Source organism: Rhamphochromis longiceps, linkage group LG3 (genome assembly GCF_057381845.1).
Source record: "Rhamphochromis longiceps isolate RC_006_pf linkage group LG3, R_longiceps_female_GT1.1, whole genome shotgun sequence".
NCBI classification, from domain to species: domain Eukaryota; kingdom Metazoa; phylum Chordata; class Actinopteri; order Cichliformes; family Cichlidae; genus Rhamphochromis; species Rhamphochromis longiceps.
The window spans coordinates 6,687,829-6,713,410 of record NC_140559.1 but is presented as its reverse complement, the minus strand read 5'-3'; the positions used below and the strand labels follow the sequence as shown (position 1 = coordinate 6,713,410).

The 25,582-nt window shown below is 41.3% G+C and overlaps 1 protein-coding gene across 8 annotated transcripts; it reads left to right on the top strand.

The window, feature by feature from the left end:
* Window positions 1-951: 951 nt before the first annotated feature.
* On the top strand, window positions 952-23,888 carry LOC146672686 (phospholipase D1-like). 8 transcript variants are annotated; one of them, XR_014908353.1, is made up of 7 exons: window positions 952-1,037; window positions 9,521-9,626; window positions 14,402-14,998; window positions 15,324-15,510; window positions 21,508-21,624; window positions 22,587-22,680; window positions 23,019-23,038. XR_014908353.1 is itself a non-coding variant. In XM_085387724.1 (4 exons), exons 1-3 carry the CDS (start codon window positions 21,403-21,405, stop codon window positions 22,638-22,640), a joined length of 525 nt encoding a protein of 174 aa, XP_085243850.1. In that variant the 5' UTR covers window positions 21,388-21,402; the 3' UTR covers window positions 22,641-22,680; window positions 23,023-23,888. The 8 variants fall into 8 exon arrangements, 3 of the variants coding, with proteins under 3 accessions (XP_085243850.1, XP_085243841.1, XP_085243860.1); XR_014908352.1 differs by lacking the exon at window positions 952-1,037 and adding an exon at window positions 1,735-1,806; XR_014908350.1 differs by lacking the exons at window positions 952-1,037; window positions 9,521-9,626 and adding an exon at window positions 11,808-12,279.
* Window positions 23,889-25,582: the final 1,694 nt, after the last annotated feature.

Here is a 25,582-nt window from a genome sequence, read left to right as displayed (position 1 = left end):
ATGTCCTTACAGCATAGCGTCTCTTTGATAGAGAAATGCCCAGAGTTACACCATCTATCGTTCACAAACACAGCCAGACCCCCTCCTCCCTTCTTACCACTCTCCGCTGTTCTGTCATAAGAGGCTCAGCAGCTAAAGCAGCACACCTGGGTCTCCCAGCCTATTAAAAGCAGCCCTTTGCTTCACCTGCTTCACTAAACATTATTATTTTAAGCAGAGTGGTGTGATTTATGTAGGCATTGCTGTGTGACAGGATGACTTTTCTTGCACACCCACCAAATGAGGGCGCACATGCTTCCACGCCCACTGGTGACTGCACACATCCTTTCAAGGAAGCATTTCATTCATCCCTAACAAATGGAACAAAACACTGTGCAGCGTGTTCAGGTTTGAACGTGGCCCTGGCCTCTCTCTGCATCCACCTGGCACATGCAACACACATCCACTCCCTGCTGAACTGCTTGTATTTGATGTGTTGAAGTTTTGGTAAAGTTTGAATAAATTCCACTTTATTTATAGGAACATTTCATCTGTGGACTCCTGCTTCCCCTCTCCTTGAGCCAGTTTGTGACGGGAACATGACATAAGAAAAGTAATTTATCCCTTTTTGATTCTGTGTATCTGGCGCTCATCCAGTGAGTTCACACTTGGCAGAAACAGACTGAATTTGTCTGGAGAACTTTGGCTTCAGCCAAGTTAGATAAACACACTGTGTCTCTGTCAAAACAGCAGTGTAGTTGTGGCACCCCTGTGAGGGAATGACCACATTAATATTATTTTGTGTAAAACACTCATGTAACGGGACATTTTTCATTGCTATATGTATTTATTTTCAGTTTCTTTAAGAGGATAGAAAATCCATGTAACAGGGATTCATTTTATGTTAGAAAGCAGTGAGGGCGGAACTTTGGTGCTTGCTCCGGGGTTTCGGGGAGCAGTAAGTGGAGCCCACCTTCCGCTGCTTCCTCAGACACGTTCTGGAGGAAAGCAGAGACGCATCGTGTCTTCCTTACTCTGCTCTTCACCTGCTTTTACAGGTCGGTACACGGTGCTCGCACCGAAAATGTTGTTTATTGTCACCATGGTTACCCACGTTAATGTGAACGGGAGAGTTAAGGCGGTCCGCCAAAGTTATTTATATGTAAACACGGGAGAAAACCAGAGGAGTGTCCCGCGCGACCGCACCGCGAGCCCGCTCGTTAGGTGGAGCGCTCGTGAAGCAGAGTCAGTGCGCTCCTATGCTCTGTGCAAACGTGTTGTAATGCTCCAATCAAATCAGTTCTGTGAGATGTGAATGTTAATAGTTCTGTTAAAGTGACTGAGTAGATTAGCTAGTGTAACACAAGCACTCTGAGCAACTCTGTGTAGCTAACAGAGGCATTCATGGGTTGATTCAACAAGCTGTGTTTCATGATGCACTAAATAGTGATTTTGCCAGTAAATTACTGGAGGGAACAAATGTAATGTATTTACCAATGCTGTTATTGAATAGAACTGTTTAGCCAGTAAGACACTGCAGAAGACAATGTGATGTGTTTATTGATATGATAAAAGGATGTAGCTGTTATGGAAAGAAGTGTGAACTTGAGAAACTGAACCAGTTAAAAAGAGTATATTTCACTGATGTTGTGAAATAAGTAAATGTAATTGATGTGAATGAGGAACCAGCTGAACAGTATATTGAAAGCTCATGTTTAGTGTTTTATAGCATTTATTTGTGTGAAATAAATCAGACTCAGACACGTTCTGGAGGAAAGCAGAGACGCATCGTGTCTTCCTTACTCTGCTCTTCACCTGCTTTTACAGGTAACATATTTGTCATCGAGGTCTTCATCCTTGGGACCCGTAACATAGTAACTTCTTCATTGTTATACTTCTATAGTTTTCCCATTTTGTGAGCTGTGGATGTGGAAAGTGTCTCAGTGACACATCCACATGAAAACGGCGTTACCTTCGTTCATTTGCACGTCAAATGAACGAGCTGTTTGGACTTTAACGTCACAGCTGATGCTTCGATACTCGAACTCAAGAGTTCAGCTTCCACTCAGAGGTACAAGTACACACAGCAAAGATAAACGTGTACACAAGGTGGAACCCACAAGTGCACAGCTCCAACCAGAGATGGGAAGTAATCCGATTACTTTTTTCAAGAAACGAGTAAAGTGAGGGATTACTATTGCAAAAAAGGTAATTAGATTACTGTTACTTTCCCGTAAGCACGCTGCGTTACTGCGTTACTAAAACCGCAGCTGTGTGCAGATGAACAATGGATAATCTATCGAGTGTGGAGAGAGTGTGAGCGTGCAGCGTTTAAAGCGTGGAAGCACTGACCTTACTTTGAGTTTGACTCTGTAAAAAGTGACAGAAACATTAGCGTCCGCTGTTCACTGCGTGGGAAGACAACATGCTCACTCACTATGTGTTAATGGGCATGCTTATTTATAACTTTGATAAAATGTCATAAAAATAATTCCATGCCAGCTCACCATTGGTGATCAGGTAGTTTCTGTTCCAGTTCCAGTCCCATAAATCATGAAGCTTGCTGCCAGAAAAGCTTCAAATCTCCTTTGAAAGCTGTTTGTGGTCTTGATTGTGGGAGCTTCAGTTGTCTGACTCCAGCTGCCACACAGTGCTCACTGATATCATTTGCAAAAACCCCAGTGTGACAATATTTATCAGTGAAGCAGAAATCAGGACGTGACGACTTTTCTTTGAACATTTGCTAAGGCTAAGCTGTGCTTTCTACCACAGTTGGGAATTTCCTGGTTTACAACAAATTATTGTGTCAACACCGCATAAGATTTCAAACTACAGGAAAATCACTGGAGTTATAAGAGGCAGACAACGACACACACACCACATGCATGCTGTTGCTATTTATTGTGGATTAACCTGTCAAGGGCAAGAACAAAATAATTCTGCCTCAAATACAGGAAATCATAGCTTTCCTGTATTTCCTCCATTGTTGGCATGCTGGTTAGTGCTGTTGCTCCACAGTAAGAAGGTCCTGGGCTAAATTATCCATGAATGTAAACGGCTGTGTGTTTCTATCTGATAGACTGGTGAGCTGTCCAGGGTGTACCCTGCCTGGTAACCTATCACTTCAGGGTTATTTCCCAGCCCTGCTGCAACCAGGATAGAGATAGGAGGATGGTAGTTGTTGTAGACCCATTCAATTTCAATTGAAGGATTAAAATGTTCCAGGAGCTCAACTTACTCCATCTGAACATGTTTCAATCGTGTTTTATGAACACAACATGCAGGTTTACTGAATATGAAAAGGTTGTGTTGATTTAACTCAGTTGTTTAAGTTTCTGCCAAAGCAAAACCTTTGTGTGCAACCAGTGTCCACTATTGAATCAAGTCAATCCAACATGTTTTTGTCAGTGCAAAAGGAGTTACGATGCCTGTATTCCTGCACAATATTGTCCCGGGAGGGAGGAAAACTTTCTGGTGAAGTTTTGGTTGATTTTTGGGTTTTGCTTGACACTAGGTTGATTTTATCAGTGAGGTTTGGATTGTTTTCTTTCTCTAAGAGAGAGAAAGATGGTTTTATGCTTGGACATGTTTGCAATGGGCCCCAGTATTTGTTACTTTATTAGTATTTTATTGGTTGCGTTTGTTTGTGCTTTTGTTACAGTGCACTGAGATAAGAACATCTGAGAGGTGTGATCCACCGCTGGTGATATTTTGGTATTTTGTGAGTTCCCGATTTAACAAATCAGCTCTTTAATCCAGACCTGAGAGATTGAACTTTAAAGCGCTATAAAATATTCTTACTGGAAACAGTGGCAAAGTGTTTTTCTCCATGATTATAATGGGCTTGGGAGAAATTCACTTATATGTGACATTGATCACATGAGAAGTCCTGAGCCTAAAAGGATTGCAGCGAGTCAATCCAGTCCAAAAACAAGGAGCTGTTTTCCTTTAAAATGATGACGTCATCTTGCTGGTGATGGAGGCTCGAATAGGCTGCGCGTGAGACTCCATTATCAGCAATATCTGGTATGAATGTGTGTGGATGTATGCATGTGACTGGACTGTGATGGACTGACGACTAAAAGTTTAACTGACTTGATACTGAGACAAAAACGGTGCCGACTTTAGGATTAGTGAATGTCCACAACAATTCACCCAGCCTGTAGAAGAAGGGTGGAGGTTTTGTCTTGCTTTGTTTGTGCAGGAGCAGAAGGATGACAGAGACTAAAGGGGGAGGCTGTAGCTTCACATGAGTGTGAGCTGCAGACTGAACCCTTTGGTTGCTAATGTTGAGTCACTGATGTTTGCATTAAGAAAATTGTGTTTTATTAGCTGTGTTTTAATTAAGGTATCACATTATATTGTTGGGAATGTTAAATGCTAAAGTGAAGAAAAGCTTTGATTTCACTCATGACTGAACATGTTATTATTAACCATAGCAGGCTGTAAAGAGTCAATTAACTTTTATAGAGGGAAAAAAGGCCAAAAACTCTGTTAATACCTATGAATAACAGGCAATGATAGACTTGTCACATTCAAAATAGAGATATGTAATAACAAACACGGGTCCGTGTCATTTAGGTTCTCCATTGAAATAGTCAATCATTTAGATAAGTAGAATATATATATATATGTCTCAACGCTGTTTCTCAATAATATTAAAAACCTAAAAACTATTGTTGTGGAAGATAGAAGTCACTGTGACAGCCCTCTGACTGTGGAGGATGTTTGTAATCCTATTTCTGCACTTAAGGCCAACAAATCTCCCGGCACAGATGGTTTAACTGCAGAGTTTTATGAATCATTTTCTAATCTCCTGGCTCCGTTCTTACTGCAGCTTTTCATAGGAAGTGTAGAGAATAACATCCTCCCTCCTACTCTTACTCAGGGTCTCATAACACTTATTCCAAAGCCAAACAAAGACTTACTTCTTATTGACAATTGGAGACCCATCTGTCTGCTCAATGATGACTATGAGATTATGGCTTTAGTACTTGCTAACAGAATGAAAGAGTTCTTGGACACAATTATCGATGAGACACAATCAGGCTTTATGAGAAACAGACACCTTTCTAAGAACATGAGACTGGTTTTAGATCTACTTGATTACTCTGATTTGGTATCTGACTATAGCTTCATTCTCTTCCTGGATTTTTAAAAGGCTTTTGATACAATTGAACATCAATTTATTTTCCACTCTTTGGAAAAATTAGGCATTTTTCTGTAAAGCTATCAAAACCTTGTACACGAATGGCAATAGCTCAATTAAAATGATTAAGACTCCACCCCGAGATTTGACCTGTTATACAAGGAATCAGCACAGCTGATAAGGAGCTCATCATCAGCCAGCTAGCTGATGACACCACACTCTTCTTGAAGAATGCAAATCAAATCCGTCCAGCCCTTAGTGTTATTAGTGATTTCTCTGAGGCATCTGCTTTATGTCGAAATCTAAAAAAAATGTGAATTACTAGCAATTAAAGGCTGCACTGCAAATGCTCTCTGTAACATTTCTGTTAAACAAGAAGTCACATATCCAGGACTGTTAATATCCAAAGACCAAAAGTCAAGATGCTCGTCAAACTTGTCAAACAGTGTTGGGGAATTCTCAGTGGTGCTTGGTGCCATACCCTCAGGGACTTTAATGTTATATAAAAACACTGACATCTCAATATCTGCCTCAGTCACTCTCCCTGATCCAGCTGAGTCAGCAGTGGGAAAAATCTGCTTTTCACAGGAACTTGGTAACAGCAATAAGAGAATACGTAGTTTATTACGGCGGGGAGTCTCTGGCTGGCTGGAGCGGCATCTAATAACCAACTCGCAAAACAAAATAAAAACAACACAACAAACAGATATTATGATACAGACTTATAATCTGCACCAATGTTTTTTCTAAATTCTATAAAGTGAGTGCGAGAGCCCTCGGTGCGCCTGCGCGCTGCTGAAGTCAAAGTAAACTTTATTGTCATCTCCGCTACAGACAGTCCAGCATATAGAGAGACGAGACGACGAGGCTGCAGTTACAGCGGTGCAAGTAAACAAACAATAAATATAAGAAGAGTAAGAAAATAAATCTACACTTTAGGACTCGGGGTAAAGGATCAATAACAATTTAATTTATAATTTACAGTTTGATGATTTAAAGTCTCACACAACCCGTCAAAAGGGGCGGGGCCGGCTGCTTCCAAGTAGAGCACATTTCATTTATAATGATGTAAATCCAAGCCCATCATGGATTCACGATCTGAATCCTGGGTTGTGTGAAATCCCAGAAATCAACCTTAGACAAAGTGAATCTGTGAACTAAGGTGTAGGTCTGTTAGGTTAATTGTGCTGATCCTCGGGTTGGGGATTTGTGTTTGTACTGGAGCACAAAATTCAAACCAATGGAAGATGGACAACAAAAGTTCAAAGCCATCAGGTGCTCAGTTTATGTATTTATTTTTGGCCTACATCAGTAAGAAATGCCAAATTATATACACAAAGTTACAGGAATCACCACTCCTGTTATTCATGATGATTTCAGTAACATCACATAATAACATGTAACGTTATTATGTGATGTGCGTACTGTTAATGCTGATACTGTGGTGAAATTCTCTGCTTCTTTTGTGTATTCTGCATCTATTACGTCAGATTGTCTTACCCCTCATATGGTTGAGAATTTTGCCAATACCCTGTTAACTACATGTTCCTCCATCCTCGACACTGTGGCACCTATTAAAATGAAGCGCCCCAGAACTTACTCACAATGTTGGTTAAGTGACTCTGTTCGCGCTCTACGACGTGCGTGTCGGCGGGATGAGAGAAGGTGGAGGAAAGATAAACTCCAGGCATCTTACGACATCCTACGTACTAGTCGCTTGAAGTTTCAAACTGCTGCCAAAATGGCTAAAGCAGCTTTTCTTTCAAAAATTATCTCTACCAATGGTAACAATCCTCGAATTTTATTTAAAATTTTTAACTCTGTGGTCAACCCCTGCCCCACTATGCCGCTGCCATGCTCCACGGTTCTTTGCGAACAATTTTTAAATTATTTTTTAGATAAAGTCTCATCTCTTAAATCTGCTCTTCCTTTAATGACAGGCCCTGCGTTTACCCCTGACTGTTCCTCTTCCTTCTATCAGTTTGAACCCGTTTCACTCCCTACTCTTAAGCGTCTGGTTGAACAACTGAACAATACTAATCTCGTATATGATGTTCTTCCATCTCGTATAGTTAAGGACTGTTTTAGTGCAATTGGACCTAGTATATTGTCCCTTTTGAACTCTTCTTTGCTCTCTGGTTGCGTACCATCAGCCTTTAAACATGCTATAATTCAGCCTCTTCTTAAAAAAAGGAACCTCGATTATAATGATTATGCGAACTATAGGCCGATTTCCAAGCTTCCGTTCTTGGCCAAAATTCTTGAGAAGATAGTGTTGCTTCAACTCCAGGCCTACCTGGATGAGAATAGCATTAATGATAAATTCCAATCGGCCTTCAAACCACATCATAGCACTGAGTCAGCGCTGCTCCGAGTTCTCAATGACCTTCTACTAATGGCTGATAATGGGCGCTCCTCGGTCCTAGTGCTATTGGATTTATCGTCGGCTTTCGATATGGTTGATCATAAAATCCTATTGGCGAGACTTGAGCACGCTGTAGGCATCAAGGGTGTTGCCTTGGATTGGTTTAAATCATACTTGTCCAATCGGCTCTCCTCGGTTCACTTGGCCACTTCCTCTTCCTTCGCTGTACCTGTCTGTTGTGGTGTCCCTCAGGGATCTGTGTTAGGCCCTACTCTGTTCTCATTGTACATGCTTCCATTAAGCGCTATCTTTGAGAAATATCACATCGCTTTTCATTATTATGCTGATGACATTCAGATCTACTTTGAGTTAAATGATGACCTAGCTTTGTCCTTGAATAGTTTTCGAGGGTGCATGTGTGAGGTCAGGCAATGGCTCCTGGCAAATACTCTTATCCTTAATGATAAGAAAACTGAAATTGTGGTCTTTGGCAGTGACGTCCTTCGTGCCAAACTTCGTGATGCTTTTGGTTTTCTCACTAGCTCCTTTTCCGACACTGTTAGGAATTTGGGCGTGTTACTTGACAGCTCATTTAAACTTGATAGACAAGTGTCTGCTGTTGTTAGATCGAGTTTATACCAACTCCGCCTTATTTCTAAGGCCAGGCAGTACATCCCGCATAAAGACCTGGAAAAACTCATCCATGCCTTTGTAACTTCGAGGCTGGATTACTGCAATTCACTCTATTTTGGACTCCACTCTCCCTCCTCCATAGTTTACAGACAGTCCAAAATGCTGCTGCAGGCATTCTAACCAAAACTAAGAAGTTTGCCCACATTACTCCGTCCTAGCTGATTTGCACTGGTTGCCTGTGAAATATCGTATCCAATTTAAAATTCTGCTGTTTACTTTTAAAATCACTAATAACACAGCACCGAGCTATCTTAAGGAACTCTTAAGCTTATATGTCCTGCTAGGGCTTTAAGATCATCCTCACAGTTACTGTTGGTGCAGCCTAGATCTCGGCTGAAGTCTAGAGGTGATCGAGCGTTTGCCCTGGCCGCACCAGAGTTGTGGAACAACCTTCCCATTGGCATTCGGGCGTCTGACTCTATTCAATCTTTTAAATCACGGCTTAAAACATATTTGTTTAATCTTGCGTTTTCTACCGGTTAAATGCTGGCCTTGTCTGCAGTGATTTATTTTACTAATTTTCCTATCTTGCTTTTTATTTGCGCTGTGTATGTCTTATCCCCATTGTGTGTTGATGGCACAGTTATATTGTGCTATAGCTATGTGCTATAGTTATATTTTTTCTATTGGTGGCTTTTTCCTGTGAACATAATTCTACACTTTTATTTTTATGACTCTGATTATACTTGTGTTAATTTGTTCTATGTTAAGCACTTTGGCATGCCGTTGGTTTTTAAATGTGCTCTATAAATAAAGATTGTTGTTGTTGTTGTCCTGTAAGCACAGTCTGCCTGTGTCTTTTCTCTGCAAATGAACATTTTCAGCCAATATAGGTAATGCATCAACAATGCTGCCGTGGCTAAGTTAGGAATATTTATAATGTCATTTCCAAAACTTGCATATGATCTGCAATTTGTAGCAGATCTACTGACTGTCACAGAGCAGCTGGAGCAGTCTCAAATGGAGGTCAGTCCACTGCTGCCACCTGTGGCCAAGTGCCATAGCTACTGCTGGATGAACTCGTGACACATGTGCACCTGTTTCTATGAACACATTGAGTCTGAGTGGCTGCACTTACACTGGTGCATTCAAACATATTGAAAGATGCCAGCAATGTGGATTGTCAAGACTCAAACCAATCCACATTGCTGGCGTTGCATCTTTCAATGGCAGCAATGGCAGGTATCAGTGCTCAAACCTTTTGTGTTTGTTTCCAACAAGTTGCCCACCTCGGGAAACAAAAATGTGTTCTTTTACTTGTCAGATGAACATATGAGCCACTTTGACTCTTCAGTGCAGTGTGGAGCCTAACAAAGATCTGTTTTGTGTCCCAGCTGATCAGCAGGAGGAGGAGAGTCTGACGGAGCAGCAGAGGAACATTTTCAGCTACTTGGACTCAGCTCAGCCACTACAGAGGAAACAATGAGCTCAACACAGAAGGTGACAGACAGAGCAGGACCATATGACCAAAGATATTTATCACCATATACATTTGAACATTTGCCATAACGATGTAGCTGACGATAGAATTGACACCAGACAAAATACTTTACAGCTGCACAACTTTATTAAAAACCCATCAATGTATTTTCACTGAAACAAGCAGCTGTTGTTTATGTGCATTAAAGTTATATAAAAATGTAACAGTGCAAATGCAAATTCCTCGCTGACAGTTTAACCAAAAGGCGTTTCCAGTGGAAACTGGCCGACACATCCTGAGCATAACCATGTATAATATCCACTAAACTTCAGAAGAGGTTATACAGTCGTGGCCAAAAGGTTTGAGAATTGCGTAAATATTGGAACCTGGAGAAGTTGCTGCTTAAGTTTTTATAATAGCATTTTGCCTGCACTCCAGAATGTTATGAGGAGTGATCAGATGAACTGCATCGTCCTTCTTTGCCATGAAAACGAACTTAATCCCCAAAAAGCCTTACCGCTGCATTTCATTGCTGTCATCAAAGGACCTGCTGAGACCATTTCAGTGATCGTCTTCTTAACTCAGGTGAGAATGTTGGCGAGCACGAGGCTGGAGATCATCATGGCTGTATCCCGATTCAGGTTCTGCAGCTTTAAAGTCCTCAAGGGCCACGTACTCAAAGACCGCTAAGGCCGAAGTGCGAGGCTCGTAGGCTCGTGAAATGGGACGTCTAGCCTCCGTCGCGCTGCCCAGGTTGCCTAGCAACCATGATACTAACAGCTGGAAATGTTTCATACAGCTTTGTTTGACAGAAATGAAGGAGAACATATTTAGTTCATTTGTTTCTACATGAGCTCTGTGTGATTTGATGAGTATCTGAGGCTGAGACCACAGGACTGTGAAACATGATTGTTGGGCTTCATTTCTGTGCTGAACAGTCGTTTAAGATTAGCTGTAAATAACAATTAGCTGATGTTGTTCATGAGACTAAAGTCATCTCACTGTGGTATAATATGGCCAATATTATAGTTATCATATTAATCACTTCACTCACAGACAAGTATCTGTGACAGTGTTTATATAGATGTATCATATATAAGAGACAAATATTGTTCCTTCAGTATGTTGGTACTAAATTTGGCTCAATGCTTACATATACCGTATTTTCACGACCATAAGGCGCACTTAAAAGTCTTAGATTTTCTTCAAAAAGTGCGGCGCGCCCTATAGCGCGGTGCGCCCTATGTGTTGTAAGGAGGACGTAGTAGAGAACACCATAAGAACATTAAAGGGTGAAGTGTGGGCGTTGATCGTATATACCGGGACAATCGCACATACCTGTATAAAAGAACAGGTATGTGCGTTATGCAGGACATCGTTGTTTTAACAACCCTGAAAATGGCAAAGAGACACGCTTACGAAGCACAGTTTAAACTGAAGGCCATCAGCTACGCGGAGGAATATGGAAATCGAGCAGCGGCGAGAGAATTTAAGATTAACGAATCGATGGTTCGCAAATGGAGGAAGCTGGAAAACAAGCTCCGGCAGGTCAAGAAAACGCAGCTGAGTTTCCGCGGACATAAGGCGAGGTGGCTCGAGTTGGAGGAAAGACTCGAGCGGTGGATCATCAAGCAAAGAGCGAGCGGGAGAAGCAGTTTCGACGGTCACCATTCAGCTAAAAGCAGTTTCACTAGCTGAAGAGATGAACATTGAACATTTCCAAGGAGGTCCGTCTTGGTGCTTTCGTTTTATGAAACGGTGCCATTTTTCCATCCGGACCAGGACTACGGTAGCGCAGCAACTTCCAGCGGATTATAAGGAAAAGCTGGCCATCTTCCGCTCCTACTGCAGCAAACACATCGGCGACAAACACATCCAGCCCAGCCACATCACAAACATGGACGAGGTCCCGCTCACTTTTGACATCCCGGTGAGTCACACTGTGGAGAAGAAGGGGACCAGCACGGTAGCGATACGCACAACGGGGTATGAAAAGTCTTCTTTTACTGTTGTGCTTGGCTGCCATGCTAATGGACAGAAACTGCCGCCTATGGTGATTTTTAAGCGAAAGACTTTGCCTAAAGAGAAGTTTCCAGCAGAAATCATCATTAAGGCAAATGAAAAGGGCTGGATGGATGAGGAAATGATGAAAGAGTGGCTGAGGGAGGTGTATGTAAGGAGACCAGGTGGTTTTTTTCCACGCATCACCATCGCTGTTGATCTGTGACTCTATGCGTGCCCATCTCACAGCCGATGTGAAAAAACTTGTGAAGCAAATGAACTGTGAGCTTGCTGTCATTCCGGGAGGCCTGACAAAGGAACTCCAACCGCTGGACATCGGTGTGAACCGCCCGTTCAAAGTAAGGCTGCGAGCGGCCTGGGAGCGATGGATGACCGGTGGAGACCACAGTTTCACTAAGAGTGGGAGGCAGTGCCGGGCGAGTTACGCCACAATTTGCCAATGGATTGTAGATGCTTGGGCTAACATGGCTGCTGGCTCTGTTGTTCGAGCTTTCGCAAAAGCCGGCATCGTTTCCGAGGAGCCGCACGGCACGGAAAGTGACTCTGACAGTGAAGAAAGTGAACCTGGCATGTTTGATGGAGATTTAGTGCAGCTGTTCAATTCAGACACAGAGGATGAGGACTTCGATGGGTTTGATTGATGATAAAAATGTGAGTACCAAACTTTGTTTTGCTCCTGCTTTATTTTTAAATACGCACACTTGTATGCTTGTGTGTTGTTGATGATGACGATTACTGGTAATAAAAATGTGAGTACCAAACTCAGTTTTGCTCCTGCTTTATTTTTAAATATGCACACTTGTATGCTTGTGTGTTGTTGATGATGACGATTACCGGCAATAGAAATGTGAGTAAGGTACCGAATTCAGGTTTGCTCCTGCTTTATTTTTAAATACGCATACGGTACTTGTATGCACCCTATGGTCCAGTGCGCCTTATGTGTGTGTTAAATACAGTAAGGGCACACATAACTGAGACTGCGCCTTTTAGCACAGTGCGCCTTATGGTCGTGAAAATACGGTATGTGTAAAAAGCAAATGTAGGAGCTGTGATAACTGTGTCTGATAGAATGAAGAGTAGACTGATATATGAAATATTCCTTTATTGGGTGAGAAAATCAGACCATGTCATAACTGCTTTAAGTCACACAGAATAGATATCAGAGCCTTAAACAGGCTGACTTCTGCTAAATGGGTCAAACTGGGCAGAAAGTCTACAAACACATAACATCCTTATAGAATATGATTTAACACTATAGATCAACTTACCTCAGAATATATAAAGCATATAAACAGTTACAGCAACATGATGCAACAAACACAGCAGCTACTGATCCAAAATACTCAAAGCTTCATAGAACTGAAACCAACATTTATTTTTAGCTCCATTCTGCTGCTGATACAGACTTTAGGTTTCTGAACATTAAACTTATTGCTGCCTTTCATAGTGTGTAACTTGAAGGCCCTGAGTACTTTCTCCCACACTGAAAACACTGGGATGATCACATTATTTGAACATTACCTAATAAGACTGATTCAGCACAGACAGTTATGTTAAACTTTCCTAGCAGTCCTTCACAAACAGGGAACAGTCTGTCTATTCTCTCCATCTGTCAGCTGCTGCTGGCTCTTCCTCCTCCTCTTCCTCACACACTGCTGAGTTTGTCCTGGTGGATCATCAGGGCTGCAAAGCCTCACAGATGATGTGCAGCAGTGGCTCCCTCAGTCTGTCCTCACTCTGGACACTTGCAGTCGTCACACATGGAAATCAAATGTGTGATAAGCTGCAGGATTCAAACACAAGTGTAACTTATAAACACATGTTCATACTTTTATTCCACAATCAGAGAGAAAGAAACAGAGAGAGAGTGCAGGACAGACAGGTGACAGTCTCAGGTGTACACACTGCTACACAACAGCACCAGAGAAGCAGGATTTAGTGTTTGTGTTATTACGAGTGTAAACAAGAAGAGTTCCAGATGGTGCAGTGGACACATGTGTGACTGCTGTGATTAAAGCATCTTTCTTTCAGCTTAACGAGTGAACCGTCAGCTCGTTCAAACACACGTTAAAGTGCGTTTGGCTCGACACCACCGAACAGAGGCAGCAATATAACACAGCTAACATTAACAGTGCAGTGAATCCTGCTTGTGCCGTGATGTTCAGGACTGCAAACCAAGCACCATCACTGACTTTCAGCTTGTTGTGTTTGTGGATATATGACTGACTTTAATTATCCACAAAATCATCACATTCTCTGTCAGATTAAGGTCGACTATTGAACGGCGTATATTTTAAAGGCTTTAAAACCAAGTTAACGCTGAAAGTACAAACATCACTAATGTCACATAACTCTGCCGACAAGGCATAGCTATGGCTATGAAATGCTCTTTGTGTATCACTTCTTCATTATGAAAGATGTCATTAATGCACTAGTAATGTCTCATCTGGAGTATTGTTCAATCATTTGGTCAGCAGCTAATAAGACAGAGCTTAACAGACTTCAGTTAGTCCAGAATAAGGCGTCCAGATTAGTGTGAAGATGTTCATACTATACTAATATTGATAAAATGCATAATAACCTTTCTTGGCTTAACACCAGGTTGGATGTAATGTGTTAGAACTACCAGCAGGTGGGGATAAGAGACCTTTAAGGTGTTTGGTGCCACGCTCCACCTTCAGGTTTAAAACTAGTGTTAATGGAGTTTGAAGGTTGAGTTTGTTCCGCGACTGCATTTCACTCACTGCCTCTGTTTGTATCTCTGTCACTGCAGGACCAACATGGAGCCAGAAGTCAGCGCTCTCAGGAGGCCGACAAACCTCACAGAAGAAAGGGAGAGAAAAAACACACCTGTGACGAGTGTGGGAAGGGTTTTACTGTGAGGGCTTCACTAAAACAGCATCAGGTCATCCACACTGGAGAGAGACCGTTCAGCTGTGACTTTTGTGGGAAGTCTTTTTCCTTGAAGCGTTCCCTAAAACAACACCAACTCATCCACAGTGGAGTTAAAGCGTACAGCTGTGATCAGTGTGGCAGAGCTTTTACTCAAAGTAGCCACTTACAGAGGCATCTAGTTACCCACTCTGGAATTAAGGCATACAGCTGTGACATCTGTGGAAAAACTTTCAGCCAGAGAGGGAGCCGAAATACACACCTACGCATTCACACCAGACATGATGTGTACTGCTGTGAACAGTGTGGCAAACAGTTTACAACTCACACACACTTGCAACGACACATGCTTACCCACACTGAGGAGAGACCTTATCAATGTGACCTGTGTGAGAAGACTTTTAAATCTCCACGTCACCTGAGAGGACACCAACAGATCCACACCAGAAAGAGACTCTACAAGTGCAGCTACTGTGAGGTATGTATTTATATTGTTATCTTGTCATTTTAGCCTGACTGTTTGGAACAACTCTGCTCATTAAACTGTGTTAGCATGTTAGCAATTCTACTGCATGGAAAAGCAGCTCTGAGTGATTATTCAGATTTTCCTTTCAGTTATGATTTTAGTATTACTGTAGTATTATGGTGGTAGTATTGTAGTTATTGCAGCCCAGTAAACTGAGTGTGTTAACTGAAACAGTCAAATGTAGTTGGACGTCTGCAGAGATGCTCTTTATTTCAGGCGACGTTCAGGATACAAATGTTGAAGGACTGACTTACACTGTCTTTGTGTCTTTGTTTAGAAGCAGAGCGACACAGATGGATCCAGTTCTCAACCCTGTCATCACTGTGGTGGTGGGAAAGACATTCATTGTGACCTCTGTGGAAAAACTTTCAGTCGGCAAAAGACCCTAAAAAGACATCAACGTAGACACACTGGAGACAAACTGAAATACTGCAAAGAATGTGGGAGAAGCTTCACCACACCAAGTGAGTTAAAACGACATGAACTGATTCACAGTGGGGTTAAAAAGCACCTCTGTGATCAGTGTGGGTCATCCTTCACCACTGCAGGTCAGCTTAAATCACACAAACGAGTCCACACAGGAGAGAAACCACACAAGTGCAGACACTGTGAGAGAAGCTTCTCACAGTCAGGTAATCGTAACAGTCATGAACGTGCACACATGGAAGGAAACTACAGCTGTGACCAGTGTGACAAGAGCTTCAGGAATCTCAGTTCATACTCTGCACACAAACGATCCCACGTTACTAATAAACTGTTTCACTGTTACCAATGTGCCCAAACATTCACCTCATTGTCTGCTCTGTGCAAACATCAGCGCGATCACTCAGGGCTGAAATCACTCCCATCACTGGATCACAGTGAATTTGAAGACACAGAAAGATCCTCTGGTTTCCTCTGGTCAGACTCAAAAAGCTTGAGATCAGGCTCCACAGAGTTCAGATAGAATCATTTAAACTTGTGTTGAACTGAACTGGTTGCTGGGCTGAACTTCTACATAATACAGATCTACATGGGATCTTCTTTTCTGTTGTTTTACTGAGTCAGTTTTGTCCTTTTTTCTCTGTCCTGGTTTTGCTCGTCTGTAAATGATTGAAACTCAGTCAAATAGTTCATTGTTCTCCAGCAAAACGGTTTGGAAACTCATGTTTAACCTTTAAAACTCTGACATGTTTTAGCACACAAGGCTTCATCGGGGAGTTCACTCATGATTGGACCATGAGAACAAAGGTTTTTAGTTCTTTCAAAGAGAGTCTTGGAGATGTTTGATGTTTCTGTTTTTCTGAAACCACCTGAAAGAAAAACTATTTTTCTTGCTTTATGTAGTGTGGAAGTTTTTAATGTTTCTTCATCTGTGATGTTCTTGAATGTGTTCACGTGAAGATGGTACAAATAAACTGTCCTTTCAGCTTTAGCTCCTAATTTATTCATTATTTATGGATGTAGCACAGCAGCCGTCTCTTGATTAACACATGGAGGGCTCGGGATCTGATGGTGTCGTCTCCCTAATTTGCCCACTCAGTAAATCTCACTCATGGCCAAGAAATTGAAATAAACCTTGTTTCCCTGCTGGATAGTGATCCACTGTAACTCTGCTTCTCCTTCCTGTTTAGGATTTCTGTGGCTGAAGTAAAATTCCCTCCATCCATCACTTATCCCAGCTAACCCAAAGTGAAATAAAGTTTTGCTCGTCTTAAAAAAGCATTACAATAATGGGCATTACCAATGCAAACTGAATGATACAGAAGATGAAAGAAGAGACTTTGATCAGTTAATAAAGCTCATGATCTTGATTCATTGTGGCTGCTACACAGATACTTCTGGGTCACTTCTCTCAGTTAGGAACCTTCCTCACCAAACTGACTGTTGGACCACACCCCTGGTTTCATGAGAAATTGTTTCAGCCATGATTTCTCTTCCTGTATTTCAGAGTAAAGACTGAAGTGACAAATGGAAGCATGTTTAAAAAACACAATGTGAGAGAGACGTTGAGGTCCTTAGAAGTTACCCTGGGTTTTTCTGTCACCCTGCTAGATGTTACACACCTTGTTATTGGACTGGTTTCTATTGCTGGACTACTCCTGCGGAGAGTAACAATACTCTTACTAATTAGCTCCCTTTCACACCTTTGGGGATATTTATTTTTGTGTTTGCAGCGCTGTGAGCCAGAACAGCGAGAGAAAAATCTGCAACAGCGACGAGCTGTTGCAGATGTGCTACGCTGAATTAGAGGATATCTTTGCTCTGGATTTCTATTTCTACTTTTTCATTTCTATATGATTCTTCTTGCATCTAAACAAAGATGATTCAATTTGCTAAATGTTGATGGCTCTTCGTGCTCAGGTGTAAATGAGACGTAATATTTGCTCTTGGTTTGGTTCTCCTGTACAGAACCTTGCAGTACAACAGAAACCTAAAAACATTATTTGTAGTTGTTATTCTTAGTAGTTCTGCTGCCTAAATACCACAGGGTCTAAATTGGTGAGCGTGTTTGCCACTATATTTGCCCTGGATGTAGATGCAGAAACTCTTGCTCTGTATTTGAGAGAGAAACTTAAAAGAGATGTGACCTGTCAAAAAATTGCTAGTAAACGTAGCAGGTTCAGCTCTTTCAAGGTTACTGCTGAATGTAATGATGTGGGTGAAATGTACAATCCTGAACTCTGGCCTGAAGGGGCTCTGGTCCGGCGTTTTTATGAACCTCGTAAGCCCTGGTGCCAAGCTCAGTGGATCCAGCAGGGGAGATAACTGCGCCTTCTGGTACCAACGTATCAACATGAAGATGTCTATTAGGATATTATCTTACAACTGTCGTGGTCTACGTTTGGGACAGAGTGCAGGGGACAAAGCTCGACGGATTGTTGTGGACAGTCTGCTTGCAGAATGTGACATTTTATGCTTGCAGGAGACATGGTTGTCCAAACAGGACCTGGGAAAACTTAACTGTCTAAATGCAAGTTTTTTGGGAGTGGGGGAATCAACAACTGATCTCAGCACAGCTATAGTCAGAGGCAGAATACCTGGAGGGGTTGCTGTGCTTTGGGACAAAAAAATAGACCCTGTGATAAAGCCCATTAGACTGGATGTAGACTGGTGTATTGGTATACAATATACACAGAACAATAGTAGTTTTATCATTCTTAATATTTATTCTCCCTATGAATCTTGTCAAAATGAGCAAGAATACCTCAGTAGGCTGGCTTTTATTAATGCATTTATTCAAGACAACGATACTTACAGCATATATGTTTTGGGTGATTTTAATGCTGATCTCACAGACAGCAGTTCTCAGTTTGCTAACCACTTAACTCACTTCTGTCAAGTTAATAATCTTATCCTGTCTACCAAAGTGTTACTGCCTGCAGATAGCTATACATACATAAGTGAAGCCTGGCATAGTACATCATGGCTGGACCACTGTATCTGTACAGCTGGACATGCAGCTTTAGCAAACATGACTATCAGGTATGAGGTAACTGTGTCAGATCATATACCTTTTGGTTTTACTGTGAATGTGGAACAAATGCCAGCAACAACTGGAAACAATATTGCTACCAGTGTAAAATTAGACTGGTCAGCTTGTAGTGAAGATGATTTCTTAGCTTATCATAGTAACACCGATATACATCTGAACAACATTTCTTTGCCCAAAGAAGCTATTTTGTGCAAGGATGTCAACTGTAAGAATGCTGTGCATAAACCTTTACTCTGCTCCATGTATGATGATATAGTGACTGCTCTGCATGAAAGTGGTACACTGCTTGATAAACAATATAAGCATAAGAAACCTAACATCAGACCTGGCTGGAAAGAACATGTATCCATGTACCATGATGAAGCTCGCATAGCTTATAAATGTTGGGCCATGGCTGGAAGACCTAAACAAGGCCCAGAATTTGAACAGAAAAAATGTGCGAATGCCAGATATAAGTACGCTGTTCGCTTTATAACTAAAAATGAGCAAATGCTGAGAGCAGATTCTTTGGAAAATGTTGTGTAATAATATGGCAGATTTTTGGAAAGAGGTGAAAGCTCTTAATAACTGTAAACCATCTCTACCATCAACTGTTGAAGGTGTTTCTGGGGCAGATAGCATTGCAGCGTCATGGAGACAGCATTACAGTGCGTTGTTTAACTGTATAAAAAGTGATCCATATGAGGACAATCTTGACATGAGTAATGACACAATAAGTGTAAGGACACGTGAAGTATATGAAGCCATTCATAGGTTGTCTGATAATAAATCCTCTGGTTTGGATCACATCACTGCAGAACATTTAAAACATGCTAGTTTAAGGCTAGCTCCTCTTTTTGCGCTCTGCTTCACTGGGTTTATGATTCATGGCATATTACCAGACTCAATGCTGTGTATTTTACTGGTACCAGTTATGAAAGACAAAGCTGCAAAAGTGAGCTGTTTGGATAATTACAGGCCGATTGCACTAGCCAGTATTTTATCTAAGGTGTTAGAAAGAATCTTGTTTGATAGAGTTAGTGTGTTCATCTCTTCTCTGGATAATCAGTTTGGCTTCAAACCAAAGCACGGCACTGACATGTGCATATATGCACTCAAGGAAATAGTCAGGTTGTATAAAAAATTCATCTGTCCTCATGTGTTTCATTGATGCCTCTAAGGCTTCTGATCGAGTGAACCACAGAAAACTTTTTGATAAACTGAAGACACGGGGAGTTCCTCAATACATGGTGAGGATTCTCTCTTACTGGTACGCTCATCAGAACATGCAGGTTAAATGGGGAAGCAGTATTTCTGCCCCCTTTGGTGTCAGCAATGGTGTCAGACAGGGTGGGATTTTGTCTCCAATTTTATTTAATATATATGTTGATGATCTGTCCATACAGCTGAGAGCCTGTAACACTGGGTGTATATTAGGTAAAGCACTGATAAATCATCTCATGTATGCAGATGACCTGGTTGTTTTTAGTCCAAGCAGTGCTGGGTTACAGGATCTTCTTAATGTCTGTACTGAATATGGTGTGCAATATGACATTGAGAACAATGCTGCTAAAAGTGCTGTTCTGATATGTAGAACCAAGCAGGATAAACAGCTAAATTTCCCTTTGTTTAAACTGGCACAAAAAACTCTTGAAGTTCATAAAAAGGTGAAATACCTCGGTCACTTTATTACTGAGCAAATGAATGATGATGATGACATATACAGACACCGATGTAAGCTCTATGTGCAGGGAAATACTATTGCACGCAAATTCAGCTTTTGTTCACTTCCAGTTAAAGTGGCTTTGTTTAAAGCGTATTGCACACCGCTATATACTGCCCCCTTGTGGTCATCCTACAAACAATGTAGCATGCAGAAGCTGCATGTTGCATATAATGATGCGATGAGAATCCTTTGCAGGATACCTAGAAGTGGTAGTGCCAGCCAGGTGTTTGTAGCTGTGAGTGTCTGGACTTTTAAAGCACTTTTAAGAAAGTTAATGTTCAATTTTAGAGAACGACTGGATGGTTCGAGTAACAGTATAATTTTAGCACTTACAAATCCGACAGTGAGTGGTTCCCGTTACTCATCCAGTCTCAGAAAGCACTGGTTAAAGTGTTTGTGTATTTGTTGATTTATTTTAAGTAATTGTGTTTTATGTATATTATGGTTTTATATTTTTACAAATGCTTTATATACTTATTTATATACATATATATATTTAATGGTTTATACCTTGTGGTGTGTGTGTGTGTGTGTGTGTGTGTGTGTGTGGGAGTTGTGTGTGTGTTTCTTGTCTTGTTTTTATGGACATGAAGTCTGCCAATAAAGATTTAATTGAATTGATTATGAAGTTATTGAGCTGCACATACTTTACGACCTGCTTAAGTTCGAGGTCACAGCGTCTGTAGAGCAGCTGGAACATAATGAAGTCTACAAGGTTAAAGTTTTCTCTTCAGTTATTGTTCTTTCTGCTGCTTGGTTTGATGGATCTGAGAGCTTTTGTTTTTATTATTGTTATTTTAATTATCATTAATATTTTACTCATTATGTCTGCCCATCTCTCTAATGTGAAGGTCAAAGGTCAACATCCCAGTGACATAAGAATAATCCCAAAGGGGCAAAGGCAGCGGTTAATTTAGCACATTTAGCATTAAGGGTACAGCAAGGATATACTTTTACTTATTGTGGCAGGGGTGTGGTCTCTGGCCTGCTGCAGTGGAGGCTGGTGGCGGGACGTTGGACGGCACAGGTGAGGGTGATGGAGCTCATGACTCTCCCCTTTATAGTGACGGAGGAGACTGGCGTGGGGGAAGCGTGTAGTGGAGGAAGCTGAGGAGAGAGCTGGTTTCTGGTTACAAAGACGGCGTCAAACCAGAAAAGATTGCTCGTGGTCAAATAATGTGTCAATCAGCTGTGAATCAAACTGTGTGTGGCTCAGTTCATGTCACAGTGTTGTTTAGTATATCTTCACTTGTCTCACTCTCCTTCTGTTCTGTCCATCAGGACGATCCTCAGCGCTTACACAGATCCTCCATCGATGTTTTGGATCCAATCAGTGATCAGTTCTACGAGGAGGCCTGGATGTTCACCAGCGCTCGCTACACCTCCATCTACCAGAAGGTGAGTGTACTCCTTTGTACTCAGATTAACATTTTACTTCTTAAAATACATTTTCATATATGAGCTTTCTATTATTTCATGGGCCATTTAATCAATATTAAAATTACAAGCATATCAACAAAGGTCAAGCTGGTTTTTTCCACTTGCTGTCACACAGTCATGGAGGAATACAATAAATACATAATCAGTCATAGATCCTGAACAATGACATTAAAAGAAAGTCTGTGGCTCTAAAAACTAAACAGTATAAAGACATGCTCCAAGCTGCTGTTTCTCTCCTACTCCTCTAGGTTTTCCACTGTCGGCCATCCAGCGATGCTGGAGGGCTACCTGGCCAATGCTGGCCTACACAAAGAGGTCCCGGCTTGGAGGAGCTGAAGAAGATCCTTGCCTTCCTCGTCAGTTTCCTCTTCAGTTCCTATCCCAACAAAACCTTCTTGCACCTATTAGCTCCAAAGAGGCTATGGTGCCCGTGGAGGTCTGGACCTGAGGCCTGTGCTCATCACGTGGATAGAAAACACTCTGACACCATTCTGGAGGTCTGATGGGACTCTGACCAAAACACAGATGAAATAAAACTTGAGGCTGGAGCTTTTAAAATTACTTTTTCACCTCATAGATTAATGCTCATGATTGCATGTTAGCAAGACAGCATCTCCCCAAGGTGAAACTCTCAGGAGACATTTACTCTTAAACTGTAATCTGGTTGAGACTACTTGAGGAGATCTTAGTAGCGAGTATGTGGATTTAGTCTCTTCACCAACAGCAGACAGACCCATGCCAAGAAAGCAGACATGTTCTCAAAGAAAGCCGAGAGCAGAGATTGGAAAAAGCTAAAAAGAAAAAGCTGCAGCTTCAGACGACTATCTGCCTGTAAGGCTGAAAAAGTCCAGTTACGCTCTATTTTGGAAAAGCTCCCAGTTTTGGTAACCTGGACTTTTATTTCCCCTCTTCTGCTACAGATGTTGACTGTGACCTCAGAGGCCAACTGGACCACACAGCTGCAGCAGGAGTGAGGGAGAGGAGTCTTCATCCAGCTTCAAAGAAAACATCCAGGTAAAGTGACGTGGATCAGCGGATAAAGCCATCTCCACTTTCAAAGGAGATCCTCTGAGAGAGAGACTCTCTGAGCCATTTTAGCCTCAAATTATAGGACTTTATAGTACAGCAACACTTTTAAAGGACAAAAATAACATAAACTGTGACTGTAACACAAACAAAGTATTGCATGTGTTTTTAAAAGTGTTCCTCCGATGGGCAGGATATCACTATTAGACTGTCCCACCAGCCAACTTCAACAAGAGACCACAGCAGCATTCAGTGATCAGCACAGATGTTCCTCTAACACTCAGCATCTGATCCCTGTTGGTCTGTGTGCTTCTGCTTTTGCTCAGTTAGAAACCCTGCAGCAACCCGACCCAAAACTGTGTCTTCTTGTTGGCCTCAATGTTGAAGTGTCAAACGTCCAACATCTGGAAAGGAAACCACGCCAGTGTACTGTGATGTTTCACCAACATGTGGCAGACGCTGGTCCTGCCTTTCATGCTGACATCAGCAGAGAGCCCCGCCTACCTCAAAGCCTCCCCTGTCATGTATTGATCAGGATGATTATGAAGATGAGCGAGTGCAAATAAGACTGTAAAAGTCCACGAGCAGAATGTTTGGATGCTTTCTAATGATTCATGAATATCATGAGAGTGTTTGTGTGTTTTGTCTTTTCTTTGCTGACGTTTGTTACTAACAAAGACAATTTACGCTCTGTGTGTGTTTTCATCCTTACCAGCCGCACTCTAACTGCAATGAAGGAAACAAACTGTAGAAATGGTCGACTCAGTGACTTCATAAAATATTGAAGTGGTTCAGGTAGAGCCAGTTTTTAAATGACCATGAACACTGAGCGTATTGTATCTGTACAGCATGTTTTTCTATTAGACAGATTTGTAACAGAGGCCTTGCTCTCAGTAAGTTTGAAATCCTTTTCTGATTTATTTTGTAATCTCTGATCTTTGTGTATCCTGCTCAGTTTGCATGCTGCCTGTAGGAGTTTCTGTCTTTGTATTTGAAGAGAATTCATTGAATATACTCAGCTGCTTCCCTTTGGTGCCTCACACATCACTGAAGTTTTTCAGTGTCCAGTTATTTGTTTTTAATAGCTGTTTGAATTCTCTGTATGTTTGACCCTGTAGACTGTTTAATGGACTGCTCGTCTTCCTGTTTGTAACCACTGCCTGTTTAGGACTAAAGATTTGGATTTTTGACTTTAACATAGCCTCTGCGTGTCGTCCCTTTGTGTCCTCGTCCTCTGTGAATGTGTCACAGATGTTTCCATGATAATAACACAGCTTTCCCACAGTGGCTTGCAGCAGCATTTATTCACAGCACATTTGAGAAAGGTTCAGATTAACTCGATGAGTTTATATTCAGAATGATTCTGACAGTGGGCCACTGTGAATTGTGATCTTTCATCAGGTCAATGTTTAAGTTCAGTATTTCAAAGCAGGAGCTATGAACAGTCATCATGTTGGCATTAGAATTATTATTATTAATCATTATTAATAATGTCGTTACTCATGTATAACTTTGATTAGTATACATGAATTTTATCAATAGTAAAAATAATGAATAATTCATGTATAACTTTTATTGTGTTTTGTATATTAATTATATTTAAATAGAGATGTTGACCCTGTCTCTACAGTAGCATCAGTGTAACATACATTATTGGTCCAAGCTGTCATAAATGGGGAGCCTGATCCTTTATTATGAAAACATGACGAGTATTTTTCTTGTCAGTTGGGAAGAAGTTGGTCTTTTTTTCCTTCTTTTTGCTCAGTTTGTCTTTTCTTTGATAATTGAAACTCTGATCAAACCTACTCATGTTCACAGCATGTAAAAGCAGCTGACAGTCCGTGGCATTGTTGTTTGTAGAGGTGCAGTGTAGTGGGAGCATAAATCAAAAGAAAACAGTAACATTTATGTAATAAAACATCTGAATGAAAATGAACAGGCCCTTTATGAACTTCAAAGGGATCTGAAACAACACTTTTTAAAAGAGTATCTTGGGGTGTAGGTGGTCAAAATAGAAAACTGAGCTGAGACTCTAAGTTCAATCCATCCATTGGTTTTTACTTAGGAGGAAGAAATGTCAGGCTGGTGCAGGCTGGTTAGGTGCATGTGGTTATCTTTACCTAAATGAGTTCACTTTGTGGCTGCCAGGTTGGGCAGAAGTACCTGTCCCCTGTTAGGCTTAGCAAGGTTCTCCAGGAGTTTCTCCATGGGTAGAGCTTCTAGCTCCTCCAGCACATCTGTGGCCGTGCAGGCTGCCACTTTCTTGGTTGCTCTTTTTACCCCACTGGTGGATGAGCTGCAATGGTCTCCATTTGTCCCATATGTGTTTACTTCTTCTTCTTCTTTTGCATATTAAACACATTATTCTGTTTCTATGTATTTGCTATGATTTGCTATTTGTTAAGTAACATTGCTTCACTCACTATGCCGGGTTTGTGTGTGGAAGCATTCAGTTGCTGGCAAATCAAACATTCTGCAAATGAAGCTGAATACTCAGTTACATGCTTCTTTACATTTTATTATGTTACAGATTAAGTCATTTGTTCTTACTTTGTTTGTCTTTTCAGTCTTCATGAGGGTCAGGTGTGGGGAAACGCCCGCCCGTCATTTCCTCATTTTAAAGTCCTGCTGATGCCACACATGACATCAGCAGGTCAAACCAAGTGGAGGGGTTTGTTTGTCCATAGAGATGCTTCCTTTTGTTTGTTTTAAGGTTGTTAGTGGAAAATGATTCAATGTTTCTTTACCTTCTTTTAAATGTACAAAGATGCCCCTTGTCTGCCCTTTGTCTATGGTTAGATTAGTTTAGAATTATCCTTTTAGACTTTCTCAGCAAAGACATATTGTTTTGGGACATATTGTTTTTGATTGTTTTATCTCTCACAGCTTT